The sequence below is a fragment of the Parasteatoda tepidariorum genome, chromosome 7 (assembly GCF_982258835.1).
Source record: "Parasteatoda tepidariorum strain Cologne lab strain chromosome 7, Ptep-v5.0, whole genome shotgun sequence".
Taxonomy (NCBI): Eukaryota; Metazoa; Arthropoda; class Arachnida; order Araneae; family Theridiidae; genus Parasteatoda; species Parasteatoda tepidariorum.
Window position 1 is genome coordinate 54,777,017 of NC_141761.1, and position 13,851 is coordinate 54,790,867.

Here is a 13,851-nt window from a genome sequence, read left to right on the forward strand (position 1 = left end):
TCATTTTAAAGAATTTAATTTTATCTAAAATTTCAACCAAATAAACCGAAAGGTCCCTGATAAATCGAATTTAAACTATACGACTTTTTTAGAATTAAATTTCTTAGGAAAATTCGACAGATTTCGTGCAATTTTTACCATATAAAATTACATACTTAAAAATGATATAAAAATATGTACACCTTAAAATTCAAATTTTTTCTACCATTCTTAATTTAAATAATGAAAATAATAAATAATTGGTAGAAATTATTTGTTTGCATTGAATTATCGTTGAATAAGCTAATTTTATAATTGTGTGCAAAAAATTTTCAATTCGCTTAAAAAGTTCTTGATATATTCACAAAAAGTAAAATTAACATTCTAAACGTTCGACCTTTATTCCTTTTTTTTTATCACAAGATACCAAAAATTTAAGCCACAAAATGAAATGTGAATTCATCCGTAATATTTTCATCTGAATTGTAAAATCTTTTCAAGGATATTATTTTCATCCCAATTTTCTGATAATGATTATAATGATTTGCTGTAGTAACTTCTATGAATTTGGTATCATTTGAAAATTCATGCATAAAAAAGTGTTTCTTTTGAAATCTGTAGGAATATTATTTCTCATTGTCTGTCAGTGAGTGGCTTAGTTATGTGAAGGCCAAATTAAATTGTTACTCATTATTTGAATACCTAACAAAATTGTAAAAACTAAAGCACACATAAGATTTTTAAAAAATTTTAATGGCTTTTTATAAATGGGCCTAGAAAAAATTTATTTTCACCTGTGCGCAAATTTTGATTTTTCTCGAATAATCATTTAAATTCATTTTTAATCATTCTTCTCATAATTTGTCAAAGCATTTTCTAATACCTTATTTAAAATTCAAATGCCATTAAAAAAAGTCCAGAAAATGGAATCCAAACCTTTGAAGACTGTGCAATCTTACTATGTTGTATTATTGTGAACTGTGATATCTGACTATCAGTATTTTTAAACTCATTTTGAGCTCTATTTTTTCTTATAGAAAACAATATCACAAATATTCTCCCACTTTTTCTTTTTTTAACTTTATAATTAGACATTGTTATAAAAGCAGATCAACGAATTAAAGTGTCTCAGTTTTTTTCTTATTGTATTGCAGAGAAATATATTCTAATTATCTATAGTAAAGCATTAGGTACATTATTCATGTTTTAACACTTGAATCATGTACGGAGTCGTATTTTGCTTTATAATGAAAGAAACTGGTGAATAACGGTGTGGACAATGGGTATCAATCCTACTCAACACACCTTCCTTTACATTTGTTTTGTTTTCAAAATAGTTTGTCTCCCTCCCACATAGTGTATTCGTTTTCTGAAAGATAAAATGGGTTCAAACATAGAGTTGACCCAACATGTTAACTCTTTGGGTTAAAAAAAAAGGGGGGGGGGAAGCCTGCGAAATGCTTTGATAAGATATTCTGTTTAGAGATTCCTTACTCACTAAGAAAGAATACTTAACTTCCTTACTAAAATAAAAATTAATTTTAAGATAATTTTTTTGGTGTAAATAAATTTCAGTTAAACAAATTAATAATTTACAAGAGCCTTTAAAAAAATAATAAAAAAAAATATTTAAAAAAACTAAAAAAAAAAAAAAACTTTACTATTGATTTATTGGGAGATCCTGAAAAAAAAACTGAACCCTGAAAAACCTATCCTGTGTGCGTCACTGGATCAATACATAGAACCGATCTTTTCCCCAAATTTCAAGTTCGAGCGTTGCAATCGCAAATTTCTTACTTAATAGCAATTGTTATTGTTTTACCAATATTTTAATTTTTTTTTCTGAAAATTAAACTAAAACAAAGATGTCAAAATCTTTAAGATGAACAAAATCGATAATTATGTACTTTACTTTCATTGCACTAGACTGGACCTTTAATATGGGCTATTGGCGATGGTCTTGCAAACATCCACGAGGATGATCCGAATAAATGCCATGACAATTTTGATCTTCTGCAGAGGATATTGCTCCCTCGTTTTCGTAGCCTGACGTCCTGCTCGTGAAGTCGAGCACTTTACGGTAGAATAGTTTAACGTGGAACGATACCGCACCAATTAAACGTATCGAATGTAAAGATTAGGGCTAATTTTAACTACGTCTGAAATATAAAGGCTAATTTTAACTTTTTAACATTACGGTTATGCTGTCTTTTAATATTTGAACAGCTCTAAAAAGCTAATTTTTTTTCTTCTTCAAAGTTTTAGATGTACGCATTCTCCGAACCTAAAGAAATTTATATCAGTAGAAAATCGTTCCACTTTGGCGCAAATATCCTTTCAAAGGAAATTCACTGGGTCACATAATTAATCATAGCAAATAAGTGCACAGTTTGATTTTGACAACGCTGTTAATTTAATTTATTATCCATCAAACGCGCCAGTGAGATAATTAGCTTATCATTTTTTTCATGCTAGCATATGTTGAACTTATCGTTTCAACAACAATTTTATCATTCCACTCTCTCTTGAGCAATATGAGTTTCTTATATCCTGTGTAATTATATAAAGGACAAGGACGAAATAATTTTCTTTTAAAACGATTTATAAATATTTTTCAGCATATGTATAGGTCTTTAGATATTTCGACATCTTATGGCGTAACTACCACTACGATTATTAAGCATCAATTCACTAGTATGCAAGACATGCGTATTCATCTAGTTACAAAAACTATTATTGGCGATGATTCAGAAATATTTGACTATACTCTGGTACCATCACTTACAATTAGGCTATTCATCAAAAAAATATCCGTTTTTTAAGTGATGATTTGAGGAAAGAAAAAAGAACACTTTACTCGTAAATCAGCAGGGAAAAATGAAATATAAAGAATTGAAACGAAAATAGAAAGTTAAAACTTTTTTTTATTTTTATCAGTATGTAAAAAAGCGTTGAATTCAAGAAGAGCCATTGACCGTCTGAATCGATTTACGTAGAAGCTTTGGATCCTCGTGAGACAATCTGTTAATAGCAAAAGTAAATGGAAAAGTACAGCTGTGAGAATCGTTTTGAAGCCGATTGTATTAGTTGAAAAGGGAAAATAATCAGCTCTAATGTTTCCCTGTACCATGTGGAGACAAAAGAACTTTACTTTCACTTTTATTTAATAGAAATTTAAATAGAATTAAAATTTGAGAAATTAATAGGAAGGGAAGATTGATTTTAAAATCATCTCATTCCACGTTTTCCTCTTTTCGAATCAGAGCAACGTTTCAAAGATATTAAAAAAAAGCTTGAAAAAAATCCCAAAATTTTTTAGCATATGAATAAATAATTATTTTTTTAGTTTCATGCTCAGTTACTATTTAAATTTTTTTAATGAACAAAAAAAGAAATATAAAATAATAGTCAAAACAACAGCTCCTTTATAGTTAAATGCGTATTGTTTGTCAACGTCTGAACCGATAAACCAGCGATTACTTGGAAAGAAAAACATCCGTTGTAAAAGTGAAAACAGATCAGTCGATAAGCTGTCAGGAGTGTTAGCCAGACGTCAAACGCTATCCATTTTGCCACTAAATTCGGCTCCTTATCGCTTCACTTCTATTTGAATAAGGTTATTTAATTCGACCTTGTTAGCTGCTAGCCAGTTTTCCATATTATACGTCGACTGGAAGGCAATAGTCACGCTTGCAAAATTTCTGAAAATGAAGCGATATTGAACATTGAAAATTGAGCTCTCCATGCTTTGTGCTGGGCTACTACAAAAAAGCAAAGTGGTAAATAAACTATGAAGAAACTATGGGGAGGCGCTGGCAGTATTCCCTGTCTTTGGATGGTTGTCTCACGTAATTATTGATGAAGTTTTGAAAGTAGACTAAGTAATATTAAGGAAGAGGTTAAATTTAATTTCTTTTTGTTGTATTTCATTATTTGAAAGAAAAAAAATTAATAAACTTAACCCTCTTGATCCGTACATTACATATATAAGTCCCATCAGACGTTCCAATTAGACTGTTAGGCTAAATAGAACCCCATTTTAACACTAGATTTGCACACTACTGCTTTTTGAGCAACGCTTCTTCTGTTAGGATGGTTGCTAGAACATGCAAAATTATCATGGCGGCATAACTTTAAAGAAATCACATGTTTGTGAAGATTTATGGATAATTTCTTGAAGAAAATAATTGAAATAGAGCAAAAAAAAAGAGAGAAGAGCTATAATATAAAGATTATTTATATCCCTTTACGTTGCTTTGAATTATCATTTTGAAATTTTAACGTATGAAAACAATAAAAAAATTCTTTTCTTTATGATTTGGGATGTATATGTTCCAGTAATATTTTTTTTCATGGGCCATTAGTTCCTGAAAAAGACTAATAGGACATTAATGTTTCAGGGCTAAATTGTAGGAAGTGAGTCTAGATTTTGAGAAAAAATTACTTGCAATATTATCATTAGTTAAAAAAACATGTGCTACCAAACGAAAAACTTGATCTATAAAACTATCTTGACCTATAACTATTAGAAATCAGTTTTGAAACGGTTAATGAGAATTTATTCACGTGTAACCTATTGCTCTTTGACTTTAAAAAAAATATTTTGCTTGCATCATTTCACATAATTTACGCTTAATTTTTTTCGAGTTCAATAAATGATTCTTTTTTAATTTATATTATAAATAAATAATATTTATCAATAATTTAAAGTAAAACATTTTTAGTTGCAGTTCAAAAATTGCTCCGACTATGTTAAATACTTTTGTCACGTTAAAATAGTGAGAACGGAATAGTTGATTGATTGATATTTTCAATTAAATGTAATTATGCTAATATGTGTGTACAATACTTTATATTAATTATCCAAAGATAATATAAAGCAAGGCTCTAGTAGTCTCATTAAATGTCCATTATTTTTTACTTAAAAATTCCCTTTTATCCTTTTAACAAGTTTTAAAGTAGCAACCAAGCATGGTGCCATTAAGCAAAAATCGATTTATTTCTTTCGTGAGCGATGCACATCATCAATATTGAAGAATCATTAAAGAGAAATCGATGGCAATGAATAAGTCCAGAAGACGAAACAGAAAGTAGTAAGCAATAACATTTTTTTATATCTTCCGTAAGTGCGTAACGTTCCATGTTTAGGCACGAAATGTTATAAACTTCAATCAGTTTAAGATCAGTTTGTTTAGAGAAATAATAGTGGAGATGACTTAAAGAAGATATTTATAGATATATATATATATGTATAAGTTCAAAATGTTGAGAAAAAAAATTATAGAACAATGAAAGAAGGGAAAATAATAATAATAAAAATAACAAGAAACCGGAAAGGAAAAAAAAAACAATCCGAGAAAAAGGTCAAAAATTTTAAAAAATCCGGAAAATAAAAGATATAATCTTTTCATCAGCTCACACGATTATATCCACAAAAAAGAATGCTTTCTAATATTGCATCAATATAGCCAAAGCAAAATATATCAATACAATAGTTAGAGGATACAATAGTCTTAATTTTCTTCGAGTTTTTTGTATTTATTTATTATGCTATATATATATATATATGTAATACTTGACTTTCATTACAGTTTGGTAGTTTATCTGACCATTTAATATCGTCCTTAAAAAAGTAGAAAGATCTACCAACTAAAATAACAAAAATCATACTCTCCTTCTCTATTGAAAAGTTGTAAGAGCTGTAGTACCGGCTGTTTTAGGTGTTTAACCTTACATTGCATTTTAGCTCTTGGCCCAAAAGCTACTAAGTTAGAAACTTAAAATTACTATGGTATATGGAACAATAATCAGAAAATAAGATGAAATGAAATAACGTAACATTCAATAATTATTTTGAGAATAATTAACTGTTAAACTTGCAGAAAGAAATATTATCTTAGCAGGCCGCAGAAATGCAACTACAGAGTAATTTGATGAGCTGTAAGGGCTAGTTTTGTTTATGAATAGTTCTTTTTTTGAAATTAAAATTCACTCGAAAATTAAAGCAATTTTAAGTGCTTTTCTAAGATTTTTTTTCACTTTTTTTTCGTTTTTTGTTATCAGCGAGAAAACTAAAGACATTAGAAGTTGTGTACAAAAATGTGTTCTCTCGCGAAAAAAAAGTTATAAGATTAAATAAAAAAAATTTGTTCAAAAATATCTACTGTTAAGTGAGTAAAAAAATTACCATATGGCTCGATCTACATCTAGGTAAAATGAAAATTGAAATTTTAGTTGAAATTTAACTACTATAACTACTAAGTTGAAATTTTACGTACTGTAATTGAAATTTTTATCAATAAACTTGCTTGAAATCGCTTCGGAAATCCAATTTATTCGAAAATTATTGCAATTTTAAGAGCTATTGTTGCGACATTTTTTTCACTTTTGTTTGCTTTAAAAGTGATTGTCTCTGCATTTCTGTATTGCATTGTATAAAATTTATTTACTCGAGATCTTCAATGCTTCATATTACGCCAAAAGTAAAAAAATTAAATAAAATAATAGGAAAGAGAGATGCTGGCAGATATAAATCTTAATATTTATATCGAAATTTTTATATATACTTTGAAAATTAAAATTACATTTATCATTGAAATTAACGATCAAAGCAAAATAACATTTTCTTTAGTCAATAAACCAGTTTTTTTACTGAAACACAAATTTCACTTATTTGCTTATTATCAATATTCAAAGATTTTTTTTTAAATAATTATACCCGATTGGGGTATACTGTGAATAACATCAGTGTAGGTAATGTTGGTCAACGCTTAATCATAAAAAACATCGATAACTGGTGTAGGAATATCGGGCAAATGTAAGCCGGTCAATGGCAATTGATCTTAAAAAGCATTAATGTAGAAAATACTGGGTAATTGTAAATGAGACAATGGCATCCTGTAGTTATGTTTGTAATTATTACCAATAATCATACCCTCCAACTTATGAGGATTTTGAAAATAATTCTTTCTAGTGGTAGCGAACCAAAGCAGAAATTTTTAAAGCAAATGGATCTCTCATAAAACTTTTATCAGAACTTAAGAATGTAGCCATATGGCCTGCACTTTTATAAGTAATAGAGAACAAGTTACGCTAAAATTAATTTTTTTTGAATATTAAGACATTAATTTTGCTACAGTCTGAAAAGAAGATTTCTGAAACTACGGGAATTCCGTAGCAGTTGGAGGGTATGCCAATAATTAACGGTGATTAATAAAAATATCAACGTCACTAATAATCCGTATTTCAAATACTGATGGTTCTCTTATTCAACTGCAAGAAAAAATTTAAAAAAAAATAATCGAATAGATAAAAAATGTAAGGAATTTTTTGAATGTAAAATATAATGTTTTATTGTATTTGGCGTACAAATTTGGTCCCGCAGTGGACTGATCGTTAAGACACGGTTCCCAGCAGATCACCGAAGTCAAGCATCACTGGCTACGGTCAGTGTGCGGGTGGGTGACCACTTGGATCAGCCTGCGTAGGGACCGAGGGTGTGCGGTATTGGTCCTCGTTAAACTGTTCTACCGTAAATAAGCTCAACTTCGCATGCAGGTCGTCGGGCTACCGAAGCGGGGATGCCATCCCCTCTGCAGAGGATCAAAATTGTGATGGCATGTCTTCGGATCATCCTCAGGGATGTTTCCCAGACCGTCGCCAATAGCCCATAGTGCAGTTCTAGTGCGACGTAAATTAACTACAACAACAACTTGGCGTCTAAATTATATTTTGAAGCCTGTATCGCAAAGCTTGAACCTACTATCTAATGTGATTACTTAGCGAGTCTCCCAACAGACTGAAATGAAATAATTTTCGTCCACCGCCTTAACTTGGAAAGCAGGACATCATCACTTTGAAAAGTTTCTCATTGTTTGACCCCTTTTGGGATTCAAAATAGTGTGTTGTCTTTTTCACGCACTAAGATTTTAGATAAAATACTTTTTATTAAGTAACATTTACACACATATATATTTACAAAATAGTACACATTTTCGACTTTTTATTCTTCTTTGTTTTTGGTTTTTTAGGACTCGCACTAAGTTTTAGGAACTTTGGTGTTTCTGTAGCTGGCAAAATTACTGGAACGTTTTCAGTTCTAGACACATTGCGATGAAGAATAATTCTATAGGTACCAATAACACTACTTCTGGAGCCTTTATTTTTTTCATATTCAATCATTTCGTCAGTAACTCCTAAATCTTTTAAAGTTTGTTTTACGGAAAGTTCTACGGAGGACAAAATGGTTCCATTCCCGTTGCAGTCTTCAACCGCGGACAACAAATTGTCTTTTGGCAATGGTGATGGTAATGTTTGTCCTGTAAGCCAGTTAGACTTCTTAATCTGGTCGAGAGAAGTTCTTTGCTTTGGGTCTTGCTTCAAAATACCAACTATCAAAAAATGTAGTTCACTGCTTAGGTAGTCGGGTATGGTGTAGTCTCCATCTAAGATTTGCTTTTTTAAACCAGACACTGTCTGTGCTTTGAATGGCATCGAGGCTGTCAACATGAAGTAGAGCAATACACCAAGGGCCCAAACGTCAACCATAGGACCAACGTAGCTATCGTCTCTGAAGAGTTCTGGTGCAGCGTATGGAGGAGAACCACAAAAGGTTCGTAGTGGTTCAAACTTGTTCTGAACCTGCGTGCTGAAACCGAAATCGCCAACTTTCACAGTGTTTGGTCCTGAGAAAAAGACATTTTCTGCTTTCAGGTCTCGATGTACGATGTTATGAAGGTGCTGAAAGAAAATGAAATAAAATTAAGAAATTCTAATTATTCTAATATAAAATTAAGAGCACGCTATATCGTGAGAGAAATTTTTCATGGCAAATTCACATCCATTGGAAAACTTAATAAAAAAGTGACTCCAGGTAAAATAGGAAAACCATAAATTTTTAAATGCTGTAAAAATGTTTTCAAAATATCAAAATGAAAACAAATTAGTAGAGGATTAATTCTCTACTATGGGGTCCTTTGACATAATTCGCTTGCATTTTGATATTTCGAAAACTTTTCAGCATTTAAAAATTTATGATTTTCTCTAGGTGTGCCTGAACTCACTTTATGTATACATTAAATTCAGATTAATTATGCAGGTGCAAGAGAGAATTTGATTTGACTGGTTTTTCCTGCTGTATAGCGTCCTCTTAAAAGAGAAAAACAGGAATATGACTAAAAAAACTATCAAATGTTATACTTTTTACAAACCTTAAAAATTATACTTTTTACAAACTCGAAAAATAATAAATAACCTAAAAATATTAAATAATGATAAAACCATATGCTGAGCTGAGTTTTTACAGGTTTCCCACTCAATTTCAGAAAAAAATTCCCTGACTCTTCCAAGTATATCAGGTAAATTTTAATGAAACTCCATACCATAAGGCATCCATACCATGTGATTTTTTATCTGTAAACTTTAATTTTTATATTTTTATATCAAATATTAGATTTTGTGAGCAATAACTTATAATAGAATGAGAATGAAAACATGGAAAAATTTCACTAAATGGTGGAAATTTGTAAAATAATTGTAATGGATGTTAGAATGATTTAAATCGAATCTCAATAACTGATTACTGTTACTGATATTCTAAGACCTTATTTTCCCGGTGTGATATAGGAATGTTTTAGGGTTTTGGTAAAAAATTGCAACCTGACTGTTCCCTGTTTTTTAAAGTTACAATAAAATTCCCTGACAATTCCAGGTTTTCCCTGACCCGTGGGAGCCCTGTGAGAATACTTCAGAGTTTCATTTAAAATTAAATTTTATTTATATTAAGCGGGTGTCATAAAATAAATTTTTATTTCAAGAAAAGTGCGTTTGAAATTTTCAAATTAAAGAAGTCAAGTTTGCGTATCTATTGCTATCTGTTGAGTATTGTATTGGTAGGGAATAGAATACATACAACGGAATGTATGCTATGTACTATATACCTGGGTCATTTTTTTCAATATCTACTGGATTATAGAAAAATACACGCGTTTAGAACACAATGATTTTAGTACTAAAATATGTACCAAGCGCATAAAGAAATTTTATCAAATCAATAAATTTTGAATCGGAATTTTATGAGCTGTAAGCAGGATGGTCGAATAGCTTCAGCAATGTATAAAAATTTAAATAAGCGTAAATTACATTTGAAACTTTATTTATTATTAGCAACTATTTAATCAATTTCATTAAAATTTTAGGTTTTTCAAATAAAAATTATATAAGTAATTCATGGGAGTGAAATGTTTTTTGAATTTTTGATCATTGTTACATAATTTGCTAAGAAATATAAACATAATTTTGTGTGCAAGATCCCCCCCCCCTTTTTTGTATTGACATAAGTATAAGATCAATATTTACAAAGAGCAGCACTTTGAATATTTTAGAAAGCAGAATTCCTCAACAAAAAAGTCCGTTTATTCAGATTAAGAATATTTTTTTGACAGTTTTTTATTAGCTTAAATTCTCACCAACTGTACATTATAAGAATAATTTACTCTTTTTGACGAACGTAGCAAGGCAAATAGGTGATATGGTATTGAGAATCGTAGAAATTCTTTAATGGCCAATTACCACTAATCTACTACTAGAATTATTGGCTAAATTAATTATTGGACAATCTACCACTAGATTAATAAATTAATGACCAGCCTTCATCATAATATTTGTTTTCGCATCATACAAAGGTTTCAGATGCATATGAAAGTTATTTTTCGCTCCTCCGAGAAAAAGCTTCTAGATCGATGGAGGAATTAAAAACAACATTTAGACCCATGTCACTGGCAGATGGGTTAACTAATTTTCAGGATAAAGGAAGGAATGGTTCCTTTACTAGTCAGATGAAGAGATTAAGGTCCAACAAGCAGCTTCAATGCCTAGCATTATTTAGACATTATTCGTTACAACGTTTTTGAAACAAGTTTTCAAGGATGCTTTAACCATATGCCCAATAACTGGAATTAAATGGTAATAATCTTTGAAAGTAACAATATTAGTAATTTGATGCTGTTGTTGTCTTATGCCACTTGTTAATACTGACAAACCTATTTTAAGGCAGAGGGGCACGCTTCTTCTTGTTTTCCAGTGGCGCCATCTATTGTCAGGAATTCGACTTCTGCCACACACATACGTCATATCCCGTTTTATATGGAAGACTCATTCCCACTCCATCCACCCACAGATCGTAATTTTGACCTAAACCAGAGCACGATCAATCTCCGATCCAGTACCCCCAGTGGTATTGATTTGTTATGGGAACTTAGAGGACTTTGTAACCCCGATAGACTTAGAGTGCACCATTTTGTTTTCGGCCTGCGGGGATCAAACTCACTACCTTTCGGACATCGCCCCAACATCCTACCAATCAGGCTATTCCGGCCCTATATTAGTACGTATTGTTTGTTAATGAATTCGTTAAAAATAAATTTTCTGCTCCATTATATAAGTGGTACGAAGTTGTTGATGGTAATAAATTGAAGGAGTTTTATTTAACTAATATCGAGACAACCTTGCTTTGTTAAAAATTTAAAGTTATAAATCTTTTTCCGCTTTTATCGATATTCGAATTGGTTTCTATAGCTGTTAGTAATTGATTGATCATTAAAAATTTTTCAATTGGTAAGTAAGTTGAATGACGTTATCTTAGTAATCTGCATAGTTTGTAGTCTTCAGATCAGGGAAGTGAAGTCTTGTTAGTTGTGAAATGAGTTGCTGTTTGGTGATATAGAATGTAACTAGATCTAATTTTGTTTCTTTGAACGACTTGTTTTAATGATGATTAAAATTTGGTTTGTAATTTGAAGTGAAATGATTTATTAATTAAATAAAAGATTGGTTTCGTTATGCTGCTCCTTCATATTTTTTGGGATTTTTTCATTTGCATAAAATTTATAATCCCAACAAGCTGAAATCGTAAGATATGCTTGTTAGTAAAAAAAAACTTCATTTGCCTCAAAGGAACTTATAATAAGAAATTCGATGATTGGAAATGTATTCTGCACTCATTTGCCTCTTTAAGCCACCATCACGGATACTGAGGTTTTTCTCATTTTGCTTTTCACCTTTATTTATATTTTTCATTATTGTTCGTTCGAAATGTTGCTTTTTTGTTTTAAAATCTGTTTTGTTTTTATCACTCAGATCATAATGATGCCTTGTTTTAAGTATTCGAAGCATGTCAAATTTTTTATTATTAACTAATTTGGAAGCTGATGAAGCTTTTCTAGTAGCTTGCTTCAAATGTTAACAATATTTTATTGATAGATAGTTAGATATAGAAACTAAATAAGGAAAGAAGACATTAATTTTACCATGTGATCAACAGCAGCTGTAATTTGTGCAAAAAGGGGTCGTGCAGCTTTTTCTGTAAAACGGCCGTTTTGGGATATTTTATGGAAGAGCTCTCCACCATTTGCGTACTCCATGACCAGGTATATTTTGGAGAGTGTCTCCAAAACTTCATAGAGGCGGATAATATGGGGATGATGTAAGCTCTCCATGGATGAGATTTCTCTTGCCAGCATCATTTGAGTCTTGTTGTCTAACCTTGACTTGTCTAAAATTTTTACTGCTACCCTTTCTATTCAAAGGAGAAAAAAAATAACGTTAAACAATATTAAAATATATTTACGTTTGCATAAATTACCAACAAAAGTAATGATTTTAAAGCAATGTTCTTCAAAGTTTTAAAAAATAAGAAATCAATTTATACGTGATTGTATCGAATGCAGTCATCTTAGTATACCTAGATGCAATTTTTCTATACGAAGATCGAAATATAAGTTCGAAAAGTGTACTTAATGTTTATGGGATAGTGCCTTATTGATGTCTAATCTGTTGTAGTTGTTTCTAATGTCACCTGCCACACGGGCAAGCCTGCTTGGTGAAAACGAGCAAATTTAAGGCAGAGTGTGCGTTTCTTGTTTTTCAGTGGCGCCATCTATGGCCGAGAATTCGACCTCTGTCACACCATATACCGTACCCATTTATAGGGCGGAAACATTCATACATCCATTCATTCATCTCCAGATCGTAATTTTGACCTGAATCAGAGAACGATCGATTTCCAATCCAGTACCCCCAGAGGTATTGATTTGTTATGGGAACATGGAGGACTTTTGCGACTCGACAGATTTAACGTGCTTCAGTAACTTTACTTCCGCCGGCGGGGTTCAAACCCACGAACTCTCAGACATGGGTGTCGACAGTGGTCCTGATGTCTAATCTAATAACAGTCACAGTGGCTCAAAGTTTCTGCCTTTGGTAACGATAATGTTGGAGAGTTTTATTCATAACATTCTCGAACAAAGCACGATTTTCGTGAAAAGATTTTTCCACTTCTAAGAGGAGTTAAAACTAGGGTTAAGGGGCTTACGGTAACGTTAAAGAGCATGTCTATTACTTCCTGTGAGAGTATCTGATTCAGACGTTCCTAGTTGAGGTGTTGGACAAAAATTGTTTTATTTCAGGCTGTTGGGCACAGCGAACTTGCTTATTATTTCCATTTAAGGCTGCAGTTTCATTTTTGGTGACACAAAACAGTTTAGTTTCAAAATAAATTTCAAAATATTATTTATACTTGAAAAATAATATAATTTAATAACTTGTGTTGAAGTACTTTTTATTCTTGTTGGGATAAGATTTTTTATTTTTTTATTAATTTGTTTATTTTATTTTATTTTTTTATTGTTATAACTCGAACCAAATATTAAAAAGTAAGTTTATACATTATAAAAAATTTGATCTATTGAATAAAGTTGATCATCTATGTAATAAACATTTCTTAAAAGTAAGGATATGCATCCTCATTAGCCAATTAACGTTATCTCAAGATTCACAGCCTAAAACATGACAAACCAACCCTTTTCACCATTATAG

At 30.9% G+C, this 13,851-nt stretch overlaps 1 protein-coding gene across 8 annotated transcripts in view; it reads right to left on the minus strand.

Annotated features, from left to right (window-relative positions):
* Positions 1–7,905: 7,905 nt before the first annotated feature.
* The window catches only part of LOC107451639 (serine/threonine-protein kinase NIM1), a 70,507-nt gene continuing 64,561 nt past the window's right edge, over positions 7,906–13,851 (minus strand). For all 8 annotated transcript variants that reach the window (XM_016067803.5, XM_087167868.1, XM_087167869.1 and 5 more), the window contains 2 exons: positions 12,285–12,553; positions 7,906–8,718 (listed from right to left, as the gene is read on the minus strand). In XM_016067803.5, coding sequence (XP_015923289.1) covers positions 7,954–8,718; positions 12,285–12,553 — 1,034 coding nt within the window. In that variant the 3' untranslated portion in view covers positions 7,906–7,953. The remainder of the gene's footprint in view (positions 8,719–12,284; positions 12,554–13,851) is intronic.